We start from the raw sequence: 23,936 nt of genomic DNA, 5'->3' as shown, positions 1-23,936 counted from the left end.
ACCCTGCCACCTTTCTAGCTTCAAACAGTGTTTTGGGGACCTTATTTTCCTCTGAGAAAAGATAAATATTTCTAAGTTTGTATTGTTATCTCATTAATATTGCAAATATTAAAATTCTGAGTTAGACTCTCTTCTTCAAACCTACAAAGTGCCCCTTTAAGCAGCTTAAACTGCAAGGTGGGACTATTTTGATGAAACTCTGCAGCTTCCCGTCGCTCTGTCTTTCTTTTATTTTCTCGGATTTACATTTTCTGTTCAAAGTTTTGTCAGGAAGACTGAAGGATTGGACATCAGCCGTGTCAGACTAGTTACACACCTATTCAACTTTCTTTTCTACCTGACACCTAAAGCTCAAATACTTTCCCAACTTGAAACACCATTCCTTCTCTTTTCACACACCACTGCTCTCCACATGCACTCAAACGGTTAACATCAGGGGAACACCAACTCACTATGTTGTTGCGAGAGACCAATGTTCCATGCAGCAGCGATAAAGGAGAAGAAGAGCAGAAATAAGACAGTATTGGAGCCTGCCTCTTAATCTCCCCTCCTCCGGCTCAGCCTAACTGACATTTTCTTAATTTATTCCTCTCAGGATTCCAACATTTTAATTAGGTCACTCCAAATCTCCTCCCACGCAACGTTATTCCAAAAAACTTTTTTTATTTCATCATGTTTGTCATTTGCCTTCTTCGTCTCTCATTCACTCTCTACCCTCTCTTTTGTCGCACTTGTCAGTTTCGCTCAGCGGGTTATCTTACTAATGATGTACGCCGCTTTTTTTCTCCGCCAAAAGTAAATACTGCAGAGGTAAACGCATAATTGATTTGTGGAATTAAATAAATGTGCAGGTTTAAATAGAGAAATCCCTTTTCAGTGTCTCTGTGTTGGGAGAAAATGACAAGTTTTTGTTCAAAAAAATTAAATGCGAAGCGCTGCTGTCAGTTTTTAGATGTGTATGCCAGTCTGTATATATTCACACATGTTTATGTAGGCCAGTGTGTACAGTATATGTGGGTGTAAGTTCATCTTTTGCATAAGTGGGTCCTTGAGACCTTACACAAAGTTCCTACGGCTTATAGCATGCATGCTTATGTGTGTGTGTTTGTTCTCTGCTGTGACAGAAAGTGTGTTTAATGTGTAAGTTGTTCCTCGGTGTACCAGGAGCCCTGGCTTATCTTCAGCCTCAACAGAAACAAGAGGAAATTACTTTTCTACAAAGCGTCTGACAAGGCAAAATCTTTTACACGTTTTCCATCGGCGCAGCAGGACATTTACTATGACTTAAATACTTTGCTGAGGGGGTCTAACACACAACTGAGGTAAAACCTATCTGGTTGCAATTCTCTTTTACGATCAGCCGGTAGGTTTAAACACCCTGACACACCACGCTGACTGTCAGCTGTCGGGCGTTGCCTGTAGTTCTGGTGCTGAGTAACAGTCTTATTAGTTGTGGTCTTTGTTGTGTGTTCAAGTGCAACTTTAGCGGATAGTGAGAGATCATTTTGAATCAGCCTACTATGCAATACTGTCCGTTGCTGCAGCACCTCTATTCACTCTCTGTCTGAATGCTCATTTTTAGCTCCTGTCTCCAAAAAGCCCAGTGTGCTCTGATTGGTCAGCTCTCACAGGCCTGAGCAGGCACCGCCCATCAGCTCTGCTGGTGTTTTTGTACCCTGGGGGCGTGGCTGAGGGCACTGACTGTATACTTGTGACATCACAACTTTACAGAAGTCCTGACGGCTCATTTGAAGGCACAGTGTCTGAATCCAGGCTGTGTGCATTTCTCTGTGGATTCAGTGTTGTGATACTCTAACAGTATTTATATAGCACATAGACCTGCTTTATAATACAAAAAGACATGGAAATATCACTTTTTACAAAGTAGGAATTTTGAATTTGAATTTTGTGTCATCAGCACACTGCAATCACTTTCATGCTTTTTGTTATGCAACCCGTGTTGTATAATGACACCTTGAACCATAAACACAGAATTCTACCAGAGCAGTAAGATAAAATAATTAGCCAATTAGGGCCCGTGTCCACAGAGTGTTTTGCTTGTGCAGACAGCGCTGGCTGTGTGCTCGGGAGCTGAGATGTGCGCTGACAGGAAAAAACATGCTGGTTTTGACTGACATCTGATAACGCTGTACTAACAAAGGGCTGACGACACAGCTAATGACAAGCTTACAACGCGTAGGGTGATAAAAGCACAACACTCCCACAAATTGACTTTTCTGTCTCAGTTATGAGAGTTTCCGATTGACGAGACAGACACAGCCAGAACAAGCTTGTCCTCCATTTTCTTGGTTACCAAGGTAATGGGTCCTCGATCATCATTAGAAACAATGAAAAAAGACTTCTGTTCAAGAAAACTGTTATAGAAATGTTTCACTATTTTCTATCATTTTATAAACTAACTAATTCATTAATAATGAAAATGAAAGTTAGGGGCAGAACTTGATGAGTGGTGAAACTTGTCCGGATGTTTTCCTTTATTTTCTTGACATATGACAAGCTAATGGAGCAGTATCTCTGAAATTGAGGGTTGACAGTGCTAAAAGTCCTGGACAGCATCAAGTATAGTATAATCCTATAATAACTCTTATATACCAAAGCAAGTATCGAAAACTTTTATCTCGAAGCAAACCATAATCAGGTGGGGAGACAACACAGTCACATCACTACACTGGACTTGACAAAGGTTTTCACACAGCACTGTTTGACACTGTGACATGTTTGAGGTTTGTCTTTCTTGAGGAAGCTGAGGGCGAGACATTCAGATGAAGCAGAGAGATGGAGATAAAATAACAGGGAGATAACAAATTATTTATGTGGCTGACACACTAATCTAATTCTTTTAGATCTTACATCGTTGCTACTTCCGCTGCTGCTCTCTGACGTACAATGTTGGAAAAAAAACACAGCAGGCTATGAAAGTCTCCGTGTTTCATGAATGACTGCACCAACAGACGCTCAATTAAAGTATTTCCTGGCTCAGCTTTGTCTACTTTCGTTTCCTGTTATGGGGACAGGATGTAACCAGAGGAAATTCATGTCATCTACTCTATGTCCATTTGCTGATACATGCTCTATATGTAAATTAGTTATGAAAAGGCAAGATATTCAGGAACACAGGCAGACATACATATATCTTCCATTCTCATGCACCCAGGGAAACTCATTCATTAGTGCCTTCAGTCATTCTCAGTGGTGCAGCAGAGTGACTCTCCAGTCCTCCAGAGGAATGCCACTACCATCCTGTTCCAACAGTCCGACCACCACCAATCAGACTTTCCTACCACAACTCCGAGCAGTTCCTACTGCGATACTCGTTTGTTGTCTGTGCTCGATGCTGATCCATAAGAATGAGTCAGAGCTACAAGGCCCAAGGATTGCTAATCCATGACCTTCTGAGAAAGATAAGCCGAGAAAGTCGGCTCTATCTTCACCGAACTGCAATGAGGGTTATGAGGGCTGAGCTGTAGCCTTGTAGTCTCATGCGCTCGAGGGTTTGGCTAAAGCAGCTCTCTGCTACTGCCGGATCATGCTTCTGCTCTGCGTTGAGAAGAGATTCGGCCAGATGAGTGCAGTAATTATGTGGTTAGCCTTGGCAAGTGGTGAAGGTTAGCTGATTATTGGTACAGCTAAGGGCCCGGAAGCTGAAGGCACAGCGAGCCGGCTACAGTGGTGCACTGTGTGGCGAACTGAAACCAGGCTGGAGCTCAACTCCCTCTGTCTGAGAGGAAACTGTTAAAGAGCCATACAGAGCCGCCTCTGTGTGTGTGTGTGTGTGTGTGTGTGTGTGTGTGTGTGTGTGTGTGTGTGAGTGAGTGCATGTGTGAGTGAGTGCATGTGTGTGTTTGTTTGTGTGTGTGATGCAGGGAGAAGGAGTATCTTTACTGAGGAGTATATGGGTAGCTGGGGTTCACTGGGTTCACTCACACTGAATGGAAAGACTGCTTTGTGTGTGTGCGCATGTAAGTGTGTGTGTGTGTGTGTTTGTGTGTGTGTGTTTGGGCAGGTGAATGTGTGCAGGGGGCTGTGTGACATTAGGGCGTATCACAGAAAAAAATCTATCACACATTTACCGAATCACTAGCTGCAAACACATACAGACACGTTCTTTTGCAATACTTGTGAGGACGTTCATTCTACATTCTGTAGCACCTTACTCTGACAATAACAGTCCAAATGAAAGGCCTGACCCGAACCCTAACCTTCCTAACCCTAACCTAATTATAACCTTGGCCTTAAAACCAAGTCCTAACCCTCAAACACCCCTTTAAAGTTGTGACGACCAGCTAAAACCTCCCTCTCTCTCTCTCTCTCTCTCTCTCTCTCACACACACACACACACACACACACACACACACACACACACACACACAAACCCTCCATTTTAGGGCTGCACAATTAATCAAGATAATCAAAATCAGGCCACAAGTGCAACATCGAGCATTATAATGAAGAGCTGTGGTGCTGCAGAGATGTCCTGACCTACAGATCCTGTTCTCCACACGTAAGAAAACAGGTTAGTTTGGAACAGACCCCAACAAATGGCACACGATTGTAATAGTTTTTTCACTGAAAAATGAAAACTGCGATGCAAAAATGATCATTCCCACGGATTGTGAAACGTGTCGCAGTCGCAGAGCACATGCACGACGATCAAGCACACGAGCTCTCCCTGTTGTCACTGTGTTGAGGGAGAGATTTAATGGTTATATTGCCATGTAAAACAAACTCTAATACAAAGTGACAGATCAAGCCTAATGCTTACTAGTACATACGGAAACCATATGGGCTTGTCACCATAGTAAAGACGGCTTCTGCTGTGCTAATCACTCCGACATAGCAGATGCACAGACTGAGGCATTATTGGCAAAATTAGAGCTACTTCCCCCTTTTTTTTCACAGTGTGAAACAGCTGTCCAAAATTTGAGAGAGCGAGCTGCAGAAAGAGAGAGAAAAGGGGAGAAAGGGAGAAAGCGAGAGTGAGCGAGGGCAGTGAGGAATAGAGCGATGGCCAATAGCCAGACCTCGCAGCGACTCAGATCGGATCCCCCAGAGTTGAGGATTAGGTTTTGATCCAGATTTTAGGCTGGATTTGGGGCTTTTTCCTTGAGCTGGGCCCATCTGAAATTCTGGGTTTTGCGCGATGATGTCATATTGTTTGTGTGTGCGTGTTTGTGGGAAACAAAGAGGGGGGAAAAAAACGCTCACGGCCATCGCTTGGTATTCAGAGCGCGTTGTGGCCGGTGCCAGCCACAGAAGGAGCAGTTAGCCAGTCCGGCAGCATCAATTTGTCAGCATATCCCAACAAAAAATCCCTCTGGGACCCCTGGGAGCCAAAGCAGGGCACTGGCAAGAGCACAAAGGGCCTGGGGTGACCCAGCAGGCGCTAAACACACACAGCTGTACACTGATACGACAAACACACAAAGATGTACGTACCGTTCAAAGAGAATGCATACTACAAGTGACAAGTGCATGACGAACGTACATATTTAGTCCCACTTAAACAACTCTCCCTCCATCACAACAACATAAACAGCACACAGCTGCAGCGCTACATTAACAGCTGCTGTAGAGAAGGGTCAAAGGCAGTGCACGTCATGCAGCCTGTGTCCTCTGAATCATCGGCCCCGCTGCAGGCTGGGACGCTATGTGGAGCACAACACACACACACACACACACACACACACACACACACACACACACACACACACACACACACACACACAATGAGAGAAAACTATCACCTTCCCTGACCTTTGATGTTTAGTGCAGCAGGCACACATCTCCTCACCCTCCACCCCACTTCTATACACACACACACAGACGTATAGAGTGTGTACAGCCACAGGCCATCATAAACTCACAACCCTTCATCCATTAAACATAAGTAACACAGGATTTCTGTACATGATATATACAATGTGCAGTGCGCATGTTGGACAGCTCGATCCCTGCTGGAAACAAACAGTTTGATCTCAGGCATCTCGACACACACAGTGCATTTATAATTCAGCATGTACAGTGCAGTGATTCTCACAGGGATTATGTCCTTCCTCGATTTTTTCTAGTCAAACAGATATGAAAAGGACTTTGCCTCGGTGCCAGTGGTGTAATAACACACACGGTATAGAAAAAACAGGATCAATGTGACAGCGTGCGTACAGTGACAGACATTCAGTAAGAGTTGAAGACATGGAACTGAGAAGAGCAGTACACGTACTGTAGCTTTACTATATACTGTAGGAGGAAAAACACTTGATTTAATCAAATAAGTTGATATATGAAACCACTTTACCATTACATAAATATAATTAATGTGAGTAAAGGTGGCAAAAACAAGAGTTATGGCTCCTTAAAAGCAATAGGTTCACCCAAAAATGAAAATCCCATCATTATCTCCTCACCGACATAAACTCAGGTGAAGTGTCATAGCCCACAAACAACCTAAAATCCTAAAAAAAAACTGAAGTAGATGGGGACTGCTAAGCCAAAAGCAAACACACCCCATCTGAAGTGGGTGCACAAGCTCTACCGCATGTAGAGGGTGTACATTTGCAAATTAATATGGGATCTCCGGGCTGCCAGAGACTTGGATTACGTCAGACGAGCTTTTAGAAGCCATTTTAATGTTTTTTTAGTTGTTTTTTTTTACATTCTAAAGCTACTTCAGTTGTTTAGGAGACTGCACCTGACTTTCCATCGGCAGGGGGGTGAGTAGATAATGACTGAATTGTCATTTTTGGGTGAACTTATCCTTTAATGCTGTGTCTATATACCCACCAAGCGTTTTTTTACCTACAGACTAGCAACCAAGTTATTATCAGGTTTTTGGTCTTTCCTGTTGCATGTAAATATATCCTGTCGTATCACATGATCCTTATTGCTCAGTGCAATGGAAAGTTTGAGCGTTTAAACTAAAGTAGATATCGTCACAGGCCTGCGTGTGAAACTGAAACACTTCCACAGGTTTCTGATGGTTATCTTTTATGCAGTTAGTCTGAACAACATAATCTATGATAATAAACCATGTGATCAAGATGTACACTGAAGTGAAAGTCTCACAGCAGTAATGTGGAGGTAAATTTGATCGCTTGTCACTCTCGTCTCAAATTGCCTGTCATTAGATAGTAAAGTGGAAGAAGATGCAGAGTCCTCGACGACTGAGGGAAATCAAATGGTGCACAAACGGCACTCTCATGCTTTCAATAACAAAGGCAACCAGAAACCTGGATAATGACACAACCCTATTTTCAGAGATATGAATTAAGCATAATCAGGTTTCGCTGAGCTCTATATAAATGTCACATCTCCAATCGGATCAAAACCAGGATAACGCTCAGTAAGAATAGCTTGACATTTTGAGAAATACTCTTATTTGCTTTCTTGCAGAGAAAAGATCTAAACCACTCCTTTGTCTGGATGGAATATAGCTAGAGCCAGCAGTATGTTAGCTTAGCTTAGCATGAAGACTAGAAACAGGGCGAATAAGCTGGTCTGGGTCTGTCCAAACAAAATGCACTTACCAGAACCTCTAAAGCTGAACATCAATGAACATGTTGTATTTGATTTGTTTGATCAAATATGAAATAAGAATATTCCTCTAACCGGGACCAACTTGAACTGACAGAAAATAAATGACCTGAGACTCGACTTTCACTTGGAAGTTAAAGACTCTGGACTTTACTCGACTTGAGACACGATGACTCCAATGACTTGTCTGTGTTTTTTTATGTTTTCAGTTTAGTTTTTGTAGTTTTAATTTAGTCCAGCTGTCAGTATTCACAGAATAAATTCCTGCTGGTGGATTACCACAATAAAAGGGCCTTTTGTTCCATGAGATCTGTTTGACTCTTGATGCTTGATGCCAACATGTGTCAGAGTTTGCTCTAAGGTCTAACATGAACATGCCTTTACTACAAAGGCATTTTAATAGTTTGACAGAAAGAGCTTTGGGGTTTTCATGTGATTTTTATGTCAACATTTCACTGTTTAGAAGTGATGGGGAGGGAATGTTTTTGATTGACAATAAAATTAAGTTGTGCTATTTGTTTGATTACATTTATTTCACAGAATATCAATTAACTACAATACAAATTCAATCCCATGTCGTACTTTTTGAACAGGTTAGATCATTTGTCAAATAATATGATTAGACAGGTACCAGTTCTGCAGGAAGGACTGGATTTTGGATTATTGCTGAAAATAAGCTCTGTGACGAACACAAGTTTATGTTGCTTAGAGATAATCTTCCCAGATGAACACCACTTTTATGTTGCTTGAGGCGTAAATGAAATCACCAGAGATAAAAAGTTAATGTCAGGCTAAAGAAACTACACTGATGCACCTCCCTGTTTGCCGTGATGACCTCTAATTGTTAGCTAATGTTAGCGACCACCTTTTTTGAAGACTTGCAAATGCTTTGTCAATCAAACGTAGGTTATTTCCGACATTTTTTATATCGTAGAACAAAACCTGATAATCTCTTAAGCTTGTGTTAACTACAAACCTTATTTCTTGGAGACTGACGAACTCAGTCCTGCGACACTCCGTCCTTTCTCTTCATAAAGGTCGCTTCTGCAGCTACGATCGCAGTATTTTGGGGCGGCGGGGTGGGGGATGACTTGACTTGACTTGACAAACTGACTTGGGACTGGCTTGAGACTTGGACCAAATGACTTGAGTCACGTGTATGCAAGACCCCAGTGTGGACCCCATTGTCCCATACCAGTGCAGCAGGCGTCATATAACCACCACCTTCTCCATCAGGTATTAAAATGAAATCATCTGGACAGAATATATGAGCTATATTCTGAGTCTATTACATAAAAAGAAAAAAAAACAAGAAAGAAAAGGGTGCAGAATAGTATTGAGAAGCTAATAAACCTCTTGCTCATTAATCTCCATTGCTGCCACTGGACATGGTGCCAGTGAAAATATAGTGCCATTCCTTTGATTATTCTTCCCACCTTAGAGCAGCACGCTCACATCAGGCAAACAGTTACCAACTCATTACAGTCCTTCTCTATTGCTGTTAAATTGCAGTCATTTGTGTCTTTTAGGCAAATAGACTGAGTGCTAAGCAAGCAGATGTGCCCTGGCTGAATTATAATTGCCTTGACCAAATCTCTCTCTCAGCAGTTAAGACAATTACATCTGCATACCCTATACGCCTCTGGAACACACGCATACATGCGGGAGGCTAATCTTCATAAACACGCTAACTCGGTTACACACATCCCCACGGTACTGTCCAACACGTCGGTACGGTACAGGTACGGCACGTGGTTGGGGCGTACTCACATTTCAGCCTTGTCCACAGATAACCTCACAGAGCCATGAAGTATGTATGAAAGTTACTGGAGGAGCGCTGTGAGACCTACTTGGCCCTCCGCGAGAAAAGAAAGAAAAAACCCCAACATATTCATCTATCCCGTGGATAAACTGAGGGTTACATAAAAAGATTGTTGTAGGCCTATTTGCCGGAGTAAAACGGATTTCACTCGCTGCAGTTAAAGGGGGAACTCGAGGACAAAGAGTCAAAAAAAGAAAAAGAAAAAAGCTAGACTGGCCATTTGGAGGAGAGAGAGAGAGAGAGAGAGAGAGAGAGAGAGCAGTATTGTTCTTTGTTGGAGCTCACACACACACACACACACACACACACAGACAAACACACACACAATCACAAATAGAGTGCTGACACCAATAAGCAGTCAATGATTTTCCTAATGGTTCTCTTCTATGGAAAGGCAATTCTCAGGAGGACGGTTAAAGCACAGAAAGCCATGTGTAAACTCCCCACACTCACACACACACACACACACACACAAAAGTCTAAAATCCGTCTTGGCTTGCGCTGCCTTTCCTTTAACCTCTTTTTCTCTTTACATCAGAGTCTGTGTGTCTCAGAGTCCATTAACCCTCTGTCTCAGCTTTTTTTTTTTTTTCCGCTTTACACCACAAAGTTTTAACTTCCCTCATAACTTAACCGACTTTCCAATATTGCTCAGCTACAATTTCGTCTCTTTCTCATCCCCTCTCACACACACACACACACACACACACATTCCCCTCACCTTTAACAAAATGCCACGGAGGGAAACACAGAGGCCTTTATGCCCTGTGAAAGTTTTATGTGGGAATGCACAAAACGGGCAAATATTTTTGCAACAGAACGGAGAGAGGAAGCGAGAGAGGGCGCTTACAGGTTAAACGCTCAGAGTGTTTGAAATTCAGATCGTTTTCCAAAACTCGAAAAAAAACTGTTGCACAGAAATTGTCGAGCTTCCCGCCACAGACGCCTTGAGTACGTCGCAAAAAGGCATTTGACATTGTGCTCACACAATCACCCATCCTAATTATCTTCTCTCCCTCTGCCCTCCCCTCCCCCTACACACACACACACGTTTTTTTCCCCTACATAGTAATTTCTGTATACCTCTGAGGCATGGCGCCCAATGAAATGGAACAGAAACGGGAAGGATGGTTGGAGACAGATGAGAGGAGCGAGCAGTGGCGAGGATGGAGGGGGAGAAAAGTGAAAGAGAGAGGAAATGGGAATAAAATAAGTGGAACGAGAGCAATTGACGAGAGAGAGAGAGAGAGAGAGAAAGAGCAGGTCAACTCTGGCGGCGGCGGCGTTGAAGCGTCTGCCGAGCATCGCTGATGTGATGGCACGATGATGATGGTGTTGATGATTCACCGCTGGTAGGAAATCAGAGAGAAGAACGTATTATTATCAAGCAGCTCAATTACAGCGCAATTTCTCCCCGGCAGCGACAGCCTCTGCAGGGCTCCTCATTGAAGCTGATTTGGGAGGCCTGCGGCGTCTGGAGGACCAGCGTGCGACTCAGCGGCGCGGCAAGACACCCCCACTCGAGACGGGAGAGGAAGAGGAGGCAGGAGGGGACGACCGGGGGAGAGGAGGAGTGGCGGCACGCAGGGATGAAGAGGGCGAGGAAGTAGTCGAGGGGAAGGATAAGAGTGCGACGGCGTTCGAGCGTGCGTCTGCGTTAAGACCTCGCGATCTGCACGCACTCGAGGCGTTGGGTGGAGTGGAGGCAGGCAGGAAGGACAGACAGGATCTGAATTCACTGCTGATGGAGAAAACACCTGTTCAGTAATGAGTACGAGCTCTCCGGCTGGTCCGGGTGGTGAACATGAATACTGAAGAGCAGCTATTCATGTGGTGTACAGGGTGTTTTATAATTTTATTTACTCTCAGAGGGTGTGTGTGTGTGTGTGTGTGTGTGTTGTGCACGAGCCAAGGTGGAAGGAGCACGGAGATGGAGCTTTGTGTGCGTGTTTGAGAGCGAGCTGTGTGGGTGAGTGTTTTTTTGTGATGCAGGAGGGAGAGTATTTTATGATTTTATGCATTCTGTAGGTGTGCGCCTTTAGCACAGAGGACAGGCTGAAGAGTGTGTGGGAGTGTGTACGCACGTGTTTGCATTTGTGTGGATGTTTCGCAGGTGTGTGCATCCGAACGAGTCCGTCCAGGCTGTCTCCGGCGCAGCCTCCAACATCCCGTACAGTTCCCACATCTTTTGGTATGTTCCTTATCTGCCTTCTCCACATTGACTGAATCATTTAAAACCAAGAAGCTATTTTTATTTTTTTTATTTTATTTTTTTTACAGCTGCAACATTTCAGTTTGAGTGTTGGTACCAATATCAAAATTATGTTTTTTTTTATATTTTACTTGGAGAAACATCAATATGTTTTTCTGTCGTTTCTTTTTCACAAAATAAACCGAAGTTACCGAATGTTGAATGTGTCCGAACAGGAAGAGGAGCTGCCGGACCAAAGGCAGCTGGATTCGCGTTGGTATTCATGAGACCTCATGAATCCATCTCGCCGGCCTTGAAGCTGCACGCCCATGGCTGTGTCTCGGACCGTACAGCATCCTGTGAGGAACTAGTAGATGATATATCAATTCTGAATATTTGAAACTGTTCCTGCAGTATCTGTACACCAGTACCAGCTGGAGTCCCCTTCTCTTTCCTCTCTCCGGCAGCTAGCTGACACCCACGCATTCAGCTTGTCTAAAGAGAGAATGTTTCTAAAATAAAGTGTGATATCTAATGTTTACTACAGTCATTCTGCTGTTCTCTGCTTCTAGCCAAGAAGGTATAGTCTCGTTATAATTATCTTTTAACAAAAATCTCAAATGTTGTGCCCCCAATGTTGTGTCAACTATCCTGAAAATAGTTTTTTTTAATGGCGGCTCCTCAAGAAGTAGGCGTGCGGGTCAGGTTTTTCTTACAATTTATAATTATAGCATTTTATTTGTATTTTATGTTGATTAGTAGTATAAACAGCTTGAATAAATGAAGGACTGACAGGTTGATATGCTGTTCACTTCGCTTTTAAATGAAATATATAGTAAGTGTAATAGTATCGTATATTAAGTGCAGCTAGTCTGTCACTGGTTCTCTTCCCTCTTAACTCTTGAGAGCGAGCCAGGTCCGAGAAAACACTGTAATACATTAAAATACAGTCCGAGCAGTTGAAGAGTCACATTGATATTGTCAAAAGTATTTCACCAATTTCACAATGATCACATATAATATCGGCCAGAGCCTCCTGGTGGTGCATAAGCCTGTGATAGATAGACGGTCAGGTAGGACAGATGGTTTGTCAGATCACCTGCCAAGAACTTTTTGAAGATGGCTGCTCTTTTCCAGGCAGTTTCCGAAGATGACTTCCTAGATGGTTGTAACAAACCATCTGGTGCGTCAGGTTACGTTTCGGTTGGTACCCGGTACCTTGGCTGATTATATCATTGGCACGTCTCAGAGTCTGTAGGGTTGAGTAACATAACGAAACAACAAAAGTGCCCGCCACTCTGAAATGTAATCCAGATGTGGACAGTACAAACAAATATCTAACAGAAGCACCAAGTGTCCATCGGGTGAACAATTAAACCAATCACAACCTGCTTTAAGTGGCGGAGGAGTGAACTGGGATTATTGGGCAGAATCCCTCGACCATCCTGTCCACTGTAATCCTAAATTAGAGCTCCTACTTAGAGATGCTTGATAAAACCAGCCCGATCAGTTTCTTGGCATCAGCTTACCTCTGAACTTCACCAACAGAGGGGAAAATTAAAGAGCTGATCCTCGCATTCGTGGAGGCCATTTGGACTTGGGTTAGTTTCCAGAAATGGTCTCCAGCCAGGCAGTCTTCGCCAGCCGGGCCCAAGCCTCGCTAACAAGCCTTCAAACCAAAACCCGGGTTCCCCTGAGGATTACGCTGGGATTTGAGTCGACGTCGGATTTGTAGAAGGGATGAGACGTTTATCTTTTCATACCCCCCCTCCCCACCATCCCACCCCTCTCCCCCCAACATTTCTTCCTCCAGCTTTCTACTGTCTTGCATATCTGTCTGTCTCATTCTCTGCCTGTCTCTATCTCTGCTTCTTCCTTTGTCCTCTCACTTTCTCTCTTAATCACAGATAGAGACAAGTCTTCTGGGCTGTTGGCATTCGGCTCCAGTAGTGAGAGGAAGAAAAAAGGAGGCGGAGGAGGAAGAAGAAGCAGAAGAGGAAGCAGAAGCAGAAGAAAAGCGCTGCTGTCAGTTCCTCTCCTCTTGCTCCACGGGACTGGAAGGACAAAAGCTTTCCCTGACAGGCCGGATCGCCCGTATCTCTGCCCAGCCGACGTGTCATCACCCCGTGTCCTCGCCACACTACCACGTACTCTTTTCTGTTTCTGTCACAACCCCCCCTGTCTTATTAGAATAACACAATTCATGGGGATTAGTGTATGGTGTGTTGAGGAGGAGATAGCAAGGCAGTGGCTCATGCTCAGTCTTATTACTCTGTGTGGGTGTGATTACATGTTCATGTGCATTTGGGTGTTACATGCGGATCAGCATGTTGCATGTCTGTGTCGCGGCACCGCAGTGATTTCAGAGAAGTGGGCAATCTACCGTATGCCTCCCCAACGACAAGGCTGTCAAGTGTTTTTGAGTGCGATGCGACCATTATGTTCGCGAGACAAACACAAGGGCTCCATTATAGATCCTATAGACGCCGTACACGCTGTGATCAAGGCTGAAAAATCAGCGACAAAGAGGGTGTGTTGGTGCAGCTGCAGACAATCTGACCTGTGTAAGTGCAGCATCTCATCCTTTTTCACCTCCCAGCTCAGTAGCTTACACAGTAGGGAGACATTTCAGTTGTTTTATAGGAAAACATAACACACACAAATAAAACACTAAACCTTCTGCTGGCTATAAATAAAAGATCATGTCAGCAGAGGTTTTATTTAGTTGTGTTTCATCCACACAAGGAATCAATTAAAAAATAATTGCATTTGTTGAATACATTGGTTCAAGATTTGAGTTTGTACGGCATTATTAGAAATTTAACTTAATGGCTTGAAATGTGCCTTTCACTCATTATCTTAAAGCCCCTGAAAGTTTGGGTTAATTATTAAGAGATACTGAAGCATTTTACTGTTGCAGCTCCAAAAAGTTGAGGGACTTGTCAGGGACAGATTATATAAAAAAAGATTGATCCAAATCTGTGTATATAGGTTATATATCCTGATTTTTGGTTCATAGTATGATCATACTGTAGTAAGAAAGACGTTGGATCCTACATTTCCCATAACACAACGGTAGCCTTTCGTTTGACCCCGTTGGTTAACAGTCACGTCTTTCAAACTACTTCACACATTAAAGGGGCACTCTTGTAAGTTTTGGAGAAGAAATTAAAACTCAGAATTTTGATATTTTACAATATTAATGATATTTACAGTATAACTCAGATGTATTTATTTCTTCCATAACTGAATAAACAAGCTGTTCTCAGAGGAAAATAAGGTCCCAGAACACTGTTTGAAGCTAGAAAGGTGGCGGGGTACGCCACATATAAACAACCTAAAACAGCATGAAATTGTTTTGTCCTTTAAGGTCAGTTTGTTTATTCAGTCATGAAAACAAAGATAATTTGTTTATTTAGTTTGTTTAGGCATAAAAATCAGTCAATGAAGATCTTTTCTCCTCTGATTAAAAATTCTTTTCCAAAACAACACAGTGCAGCGTTACGTTTGTAACACAGACTCTCTGTTATAAATTTTAATTCGTTGAGCCTCAGCCAAGTTTTCAGGGGCTTTAAATTCAATTTTCTTGGTTGAAATTCATTTGTTTTTCAGTTCAGATTAGGCTCTGAGACACATGCCGTGTGCATGGACTTAAAAATAAAAAGCCGATCATATGCTACTGTGAGACTTAAATTTCACAATCTTTTCATTTTATTTTCATTAGTTTTGAATATTGTACCTCAGGACCCAATATATCACATTCTGCCTGAAACCGGCCCCAGTGGCTAAAGAAAACCAGAACCAGTCACGAGATGTTGGAATCTTTAATCAAAGTTTAATTCCACTTACAATTAAAATTCAAACAACTGCACTGAATTTAAAAATGCCTATTATTATTATTAGTATTATTTTTAAAATAAAACATTTGTTTTTTTATTGATCTGTTCAGTGTTATGATGATGAATTCAAAATGATGTCATTCAAGTGGACTGTGGTCCGACAGCAGTTGGCACTGATCTGTTTTCACGAAATACAGCAGATCTGTTTAAAGGGATAACACAGCAACTACTAAACAGCAAGGGAGCTGAGCGATTGACCTAATAACCCCTCCATATGGTGATGGTCTAGTCCAAACCTGTGTGTGTGTGTGTGTGTGTGTGCAGCCTTTTAGCTCTGTGCTAAATATCAACATGGATACCCGACTTCAGATAAACCTAATTCAGCCCCCCCCACAGCCTCGCCTTCCCATCTCTCCCTCTATGTCTCTCTGTCTCTCTCTCAGGGCTGTCTGCTAAGCCTCTTACCTATGGGATTATTGGCAACGCTAGGTATTATATAGCTTCATTCATCTGGATGATGCGTTATTAATGTGTTGGGGAATGAAACCATCTGTAACGGCGGCAGAGGATGATGGGAGGATGAGGGGAAGATTGGGGGGAGAGAGGCAGGCTGTCTCACGGAGGCAGGAGAGACGGCTGGGCCGGAGTTGTGTGTGCGTGTGTGTGTGGACGGCTGACGCAGAGCGATGCAACTCTAATTGGTGGTAATGGCGAGGTTTGTTTGAATAGACTTGACAGGAAAGCGATGAACAGTTGTTATGATCTTTGATTTTGCAGTTTTACAGATGAGGCACACAAAGGCATCAAGCAGAGCTCAAAGCACAAACAGACACGCAGGCACACACAGACCAACAGCAGAGAAAGGACAGTAAATTGTGTCTGTTAAGCCCCTTTCAGACGAGCACATTACTCTGTAAATGTACTGTCAAGAAAAAGACTCCTTTCTCCCAACTGTGCCCCTTTCAGACACGGCAGCTGGAACATTTCCATGTTCGTATATCTATTAAAGTAAAGGGTTTGGAGCTTTCAGACACGCAGGCAGGTGACAGATTTCAGAAAAACATGAATAAACGTGCAGATATTCAAGGTTTAAGGTTCATTTCTTTGTCCTCTGACAACGACATGGAAGTTGTATTCCCTTTATTCTGCTATTTTTAATGGTGGAGTGCAGAGGATGAGTTACAGCCTGAGGAGAGACGCTACGGTCTCGGCAGTCACCAGATCTCAACTCTACTGAATCCCTATTTTTGACGACGATGTAGGACGACGCTCTCTACCACTGATATGAAAACATCAAATGAGGGAATACCTTTTGGACAGGCAAGGAGCAGTTCAGGAGGCTCACGGTGGCCCAACACCTTCCTCTCCACTACACTTATTTGATACATTTAGTTACTTTGGAGATTCATATTATTTTATTGGTTATAATAGGTTATTAACTGTGATGTGTTACCAATCAGATAGTGCTGTGGGCGGGACATTGTGTGAGAGGACGTTGCATCAGAGCCAAAGTAGCACATTTTGAAATTAGTTTATTTTATCGGTTATCTGACAGAAAAAGTCACAGATTCCGATAACTGGAAAAATGTTTAATATCAGCCCCAATTATCGTCTTGGTCCATCCCTAATGTTGATTTTCTGTTTATCTTTCACCCATCATAACATCTCTATCATGGAAAAGCTTAATTTACTAATTTAAAGCTGCATTGCTTGTGTTATTACTGATTCATCTAAACAATAACAAATCAAAAAAGAGTCACTAGCAAAGTTCATAGGGAACCAATGCAAACGCAAATTGTTTCATTATTCTGTCACCATCCATTACATTGTGCGACTTATATAACACGTCTTTGTTTAATCAACACATTGTATTGACGGAGCATTTTGCTTGCAACACACTGGCAGAAACCCTGATGTGTGTGTCAACTCGCCGTTGGAAGGAAGAGAGAGCGAGAAAGCACAGCCGGCAGCTATGTATCGATAACGCAGAAAATGAGGACTGACATTTTTTTTTAAATATTCTGAGTCGATGTGTATTGAAAAACAGATGTTTTTTTTTACGACAACAAACCAAAATCTTACATAAAGCAGAGGAAAGCAGCAAAGCCTCAGCCGAGGATTTTCTGGGGAAAATGAGAGAACAAGAATGAAAACCATTCACTCAGTCTAACTTTGTGATAATTACTTTTGCATGGTTGGTGTATACTGAACCTTGATAACCTTCTTAAATTGTTTTCGTAGCAAGCTGACACTCCTCTTATTCTTTAATCAGACAGGAACCATTCTCGTACTGACATTTCAAATCATTTCTGCTCTATTCTTCATGACTTCATTACTTTCGAGCACTTCTGAAGTAGAATACTGTACACGTTGTGCAGATGTTCAACTCTCAATACACTGTTTGCTATCAGCTTGATGATGCAGTAACCCATTTGCCCTATTAAATATAATATGATAATGGAACTTGCTCTACTCTCATCTCTTGAGCAAGAGTCAACATAATTGTCGGGGCTGTGTGAGTCATGCCGGTGTGTTTTCTGCTCCGAGTGTACGCGGAGTGTTTCTAACATCCTGACACTTGTTGAATAAGTTGAAAGGGTATTCCTCCTTTACACGAAGTCAGCAAAGAGGACGGGGGGGGGGGGGGGCTGTAAACAGATTACATGGATACCACACTGAAGAGGCCTGCAGTACATTCAGAACCTGTGCTAGAAGAGCTGTTTCGCAGGCGAGTGTCTGTGTTGTGATGTCTGAGCTGCTATGGAGACCCAAACTTCCAGTGTACAAACTCGACGTAGTCGGAGGATTGAGGATTTCATACCGACATTGATATTTTGCATATGAGTAAACAAAGCACAGCAGGGTTTTGGATGTATACTGCGTTATGGGAATAATGAAATGTTTTGAGGGATGGTGTCATGTATACAAATTACACTTCAACATCAAAGTGTCTTGGGTTTTCGATGTGTCTCTTTCAAGTCTGAGGTGCATACTTCCTCCCTCAGATCTCAATATGTTCCCACCTCTCTCTCCGAGACTAACGGCACTTGAAAAAGAAGCTCTGTGTGCGCGAATTCACAACGACAGATGGACGGACTGATGGGCAGGCTGTACTTTACTTTTCCCTCATTACAGGTTTTACAGAGTAACACTTTATTGGTGTAATGATTGGGACGTTTGAAATTTTAAATCACACAGTGCATCTTCTGGGGTGTCTCTGGACTGTAATTATGTATGTTCAAATGTCTGTTTAAAGCAGAGTAGCTCACACTCTAAGACGATTTACTTTTGGGGAGTGCCAATTTGACTGCCAATTGCTAAAGTGGTTTGCTATGATACAGAAACCAGCACTGTCAGTGACTGGCACATAAAATGGCACTGGAACAAACTACAGTGCCGGGAACGCAATGTGACAAAGAACTGAATCTGAATGACGCCGGAAAGGTGAGAAAGGTGGTTATGTTACAAAGTGAATGAAAAGACATTCAGGGAATGAAAAATGAGAGGGCTGGAACAGAATAGTGTAATTTTGTAATACGTCTCTGTAATATACAGGCTGAATTAGTGCTGTTACTTTCAAAAAGTTAAGTTTGAAAGAGAAGAAACACTTTAACCAAATTCAAATTGATTTGAACACAAAACATAGCCTATTATCTGTTCAGTGCAGCTTGCTAGTTTACACCATTTTATGCTAGCAAAGCAGACAGCAATAGCCTAAGTGCAACTTTGTAGCATACTTCATATTATGTTAGCAAAGCGAACAGCAATAGCTTAAGTGCAGCTTGCTAGTTTACTCCATTTTATGTTAGCAAAGCGGACAGCAATAGCCTTAATACAGCTTGCTAGTTTACTCCATTTTACGTTAGCCAAGCGAAGAGCAGAAGCCTAAATGCAGCTTGCTAATTTACTCCATTTTACGTTTGAAAAGCAACAACCCTAGCCCAAGTGCAGCTTGCTAGTTCACACCACTTTATGTTAGCAAAGTGGACAGAAATAGCCTAAATGCAGCTTGCTAGTATACTCCATTTTATGTTGGCAAAGAGAACAACAATAGCCTAATACTTCTGAGGGGAGCAGGGTATATATTGAATTTGAAAGTCAACCACATTAAAAACCAAATATCAGATGATCCCAAACTGTAGTCTGATTCAGTTCAGAGCTAGGTTATTAGTACAGTCATTAGCTATGACCTCATCACGATGTATGTTGTAACACAACGTGCCAAGTCCAAAAAAGGGTAATTGGGAAGAAAAGGATTCGTAACTATAAATACATGTGTGTACGTGGGTGCGATTGTGTGGAGCTGCTTCCCTGCATCTACGTACATACATATTTTTGAGTGTGTGTGTGTGTGTGTGTGTGTGTGAGTGTGTGTGTGTGTGTGTGTGTGTGTGTGTGTGTGAGTGTGAGTGTGTGTGTGTGTGTGTGTGTGTGTGTGTGTGAGTGTGAGTCAGCACTGTGATTATGGACACAGTGGGATGAATCACATTGTGGTTGTGGTGATGGTTGGAGAATAGACTGGTAGCAACAATAGCTTTTAGCAGAGCTCCTAAATGCAAAACATATGTACAGTGCATTGTTTCTTGAACTGCACATGACTGCAATTTAAACGATAATCCCAGCATGACTGGAGTGTTCGCCGAGATATTTCATTCCCAGCCCCTTTAATGTTAATGCTGACCGTCTTTACCAAACATCTTAGAGCTCATTTATTCTCATTAACTCCTGAAAATAAGCTTCAAAGACCTTGATTGCAGCATAAGTAGCCATCACTATTTGAGAATAAGAAGTGTTATTTAAAGTTATGTAAGAACAGTAAAATCAGGCTATTTAAAGTCCCATAAAGGAACCCCACAGAGCTGGTGGTGAGACAGGAGTTGAAGTCTTTTGTTCTACTTTTCGCTTCTTTAAATTCGCTCAAGTAAAATATCTGCTGGTGGCACTCGTTTCTTTGTAGGTCTGCTGCATAGCCAAGTGAGCCACTGTGGTGGACATCTTATCATAAAATACAATGTATAACATTTAGTGGTGAAGCTTGTCATGTATGTGCGACCACCACACAGTGGAACCGTGAGGTAAACGCACATATTCAGGTGGTTTGTAATGCCATCTTTGCCACAGGAAACCATTAGGCAAACTCAATGTAATGGAAAACGTGTACATCAGAGGTAATGTTTCGTTTAATACCATGACTAACTGGGAAACTCTTTGCAACATGTGTGAGCTGGACACCCGCTGGGTACAAGGGGTTCACGACAGTATATGACTACTGCGGCAGATGGAAAGAAAACGCTGACGACCAGATGTGAAGCTGGGAGCCAGACGCTGTTTTAAAGCTTGACTCAGTCTCCTGCTGAAGCTAGATTGGTTTAATTCTGGCACTTTAACAGTTTGTGTTTTTTTAACATCCACCAGCACCGCCTTAATGAGCACCTATTAATAATAATTGTGATGCTATCTCCTGTAATAAACTGATGTCAGGCAAAACAAGACAGACTAATTAATAAGTGTGGACATTTTCTGATGTGGGAATGTGCAACAGGTAGCCACTGCCTGTGTGAAAACACTCACCGAGAATAATATCATTCATTCGTTCATATCCAGATTCATAAAGGCAGTGGCGATGGGAACAACAATGACTAAACTGTACTGGAAGAAAACATCGTATGCTCTCGAGCAGCATTTCCCTCAAGAGACACAACAGGAGACAACCACTAATGACAAGTGTAGCTCCTGCCTGCTGGGATGACACATCGGAAGCTATGCATAATGTTTCCATCCAACACGAGCTATCACATAGAAATCCTGTTATTGTCATACTCTGGCTTCTGGCTCATTTTTATTCTGGATCAAATCAAAGTGCTGCTCTCCCTCTCTCTCAGGCGTGGTGCCTCATATAGCATCAGTTGGCACTTATGCGTCACCCTTAGGCTGGACAACTTTTGCCTTGCCAAGCCACACACACACACACACACCCACACACACACACACACACACACACACACACGAGCACACCACCCACTAGGGGAAAGAGAATGAAAAGGCAGTGATTAACCAGTTGAGGGAATGCATGTGGCCCAGGGTGACCAGTTGAATGCTAAGAGTCCGGGGGCCACAGGACTGCAGAGAGGGGAGTCGACAGTCTGACAGGCAGGCAGCGGGCGAGTCGACTGGCTGGTGGACTGACTGGCATACGGGCTGTGAAGTGCCTCGCAGCGATGGGGATGAAAGCCCTTCTTTAAAAGGTCACGGGTGCAGATCCACAGTGTGTTTTAATAGCGGAACGCATTGGGACAAATCGGTGTTGACGCAGCGTGAATAGGTTCTGACACGGCTGAGCCGCGGTTCCTGTTATGTCACCGCATTACTCATTTATTTACAATCCTCATTGGGACGTCGCAGTAATGCCATGCATCAAACACCAAAGGTGCACTATGTAGTTTTGGGGGAGGAAATTGTAATCTCTTCATTTTCATGACGAAAAAAACAAGCTGACCTTAAAGGACAACACAATTGTTTATATGTGGCGGACCCTGCCACATTTCTGGCTTCAAACAGTGTTCTGAGACCTTATTTTCCTCTGAGAACAGCTTGTTTATGCAGTAATACTTCTGAGTTTGTATTATTACCTCATTAATATGGTACATATGAACATTCTGATCTTGAATTTCTTCTCCAGAACTACACAGTGCCCCTTCAACTCAGGAGAGAGCTCACACTGTGAGTCCCCGTGGAGATATTCTAGGTGCACTTCGTTAGAGGATTCTCCAACAAATCAAATATAACCCGTCCTTTGCGTGACTTTGGACTGTGGAGACGCCGGCAGGTGGGACAAGCAGCCCGACCAGACGAAGCGAGTGAGTCAGACTGTCAAATCTGCAGAGGAGACAGATGATACAGTGCCCGGCTCCGAGTGACTGACGGAGCGCGGAGGCCACAGTGTATCATGCTGCATCAAAGCCGGTTATCTACTGGTTGCATGGTGGCAGAGGAGCAGGCTCCAGCTGAATGGCTGGCAGCTTTGTAGAGGGGGTAAACGCTGCTCGCTTTGCCAGGGACAACTGCGTCCAATTTCTCCAGGGCAGCCTTAACTGCTTGAGAGACCACGAAAAAAGTGAGAAGCCCAATTTTGGAGAATTTAATTCTAGACATTAGGTTGGGGAAATTAATGGCATGCTGGGAAGCTGCTCGGTGTGTGGAGCCTCCTGGGCACAGGGAGCATGAGTGGAGTGGGGGACCGGTTCTTACATTTTGAAGAGGCAACACGACATCAGCTCCTCTCCTCCTGAACAGACACTATCCCATCTTTAACTCCATTTGCTCACTTTCATTAGATTTGCTCCACAATCTTGACCTTTGCGTCTCATGTTGCCACCACCAATAAAACTCTCGGTGCCTCCACAAACTGCAGATGGCTCTAATCTCTGTGCGCTCATCAAAAAACAACTCTGCAAATTAGGTTATGTTTCAATCTGGCCTTGCTCAGACGGCAGCTTCTGCTGAGCCATGCAGCTCCTGTACTGGACTTACAACGCCAAACAGACCGTGACAGTTAGAGGCTGCAGCCCCAGTCAGTGACTCTGCTGGTCGAGCAGCCAGTGTCTTGTGAAGAGGATTTGCCCTGCCATGCTCATCACTCCTGCCTGGAGTCAACTACACCGCTGAGTTCACACACTGGACCTGGAGTCTGGACTCATCCAGACGGCTCAGGATGCTCGGCTGCTCGGCTCAGAGGAGCTCAGACATCCTCTCGTGTCCCCAGCAGCAGCAGCGGTGACAACAAGCAAACATTCATTCATTCTGAGGCCCGGCCGTGCGCTCGTCTCCCCCCCCTTAAATAAAAAAAAATAATCGCAAACTGTAGATGTGTTGACCTGCCTGCCAACCCCTCCGGGCTTCATCCCGGGCGAGACAGCGTCTTTAATAGCGGGGGTATGATATGAATACATCGGCAGCGCCTGCCTGTCTTACCGGCTGCTGTATGTGACGAGCCGTCCCCTTCCCCGGCGGAGGGAGATGCTGCCGCTGCCGCTGCCGCTGCCGGACCCCGTGCTGGAAATAGTCGCTGCCGGCGGCTTTGTTGCCTGCGACCCGGTCCCTCTTCTCCCGCACGCTGGCGCCTCCGTTCTCCCGGTCTTCGCCGGAGTCGAGGCTGCTGAAGTTCCACACAATCAGCGTCTGCACCAGCAGCACCGTGAGGGCTGCTATCAGGGCGGACCGAGACCGGCGGGCCAACCTGCGAGCACACAAGCCGCCGACCATCTTCGCACCGGGCTGCACGGAGCTGGAGGACCGTCTGTGGCTGTGCGCAGCGCGACGGGAGGAAGGAGTGGAAGTAGAGGGAGGACGAGGAGGAGGAGGAGGAGGAGGTGGTGGTGGTGGTGATGGTGGGGGAGGAGGGAGGGAGGCTGAGCTTTTACAGTGGCGGAGGCGAGGAGGAGCGTCGAGAAGGAGGCACAGGGCCACCGTGTGGTGGAGCTCAGCGAGGAGACAGAGATGAAGCTCCAGACTGTCTGTTCTCTAAATTATAGCA

The 23,936-nt window shown here is 43.8% G+C and overlaps 1 protein-coding gene across 1 annotated transcript in view; it reads right to left on the bottom strand.

Moving 5' to 3' along the window:
- The window catches only part of LOC141001914 (xylosyltransferase 1-like), an 84,472-nt gene extending 60,807 nt beyond the window's left edge, over window positions 1–23,665 (bottom strand). The window contains exon 1 of the mRNA XM_073473077.1: window positions 23,375–23,665. Within this exon, the coding sequence (XP_073329178.1) occupies window positions 23,375–23,665 (291 nt within the window). The remainder of the gene's footprint in view (window positions 1–23,374) is intronic.
- Window positions 23,666–23,936: the final 271 nt, after the last annotated feature.

Source organism: Pagrus major, chromosome 1, assembly GCF_040436345.1.
Source record: "Pagrus major chromosome 1, Pma_NU_1.0".
Lineage (NCBI taxonomy): Eukaryota > Metazoa > Chordata > Actinopteri > Spariformes > Sparidae > Pagrus > Pagrus major.
Note: the sequence above shows the minus strand (reverse complement) of the source record. Positions and strands in the feature narration are given on the sequence as shown.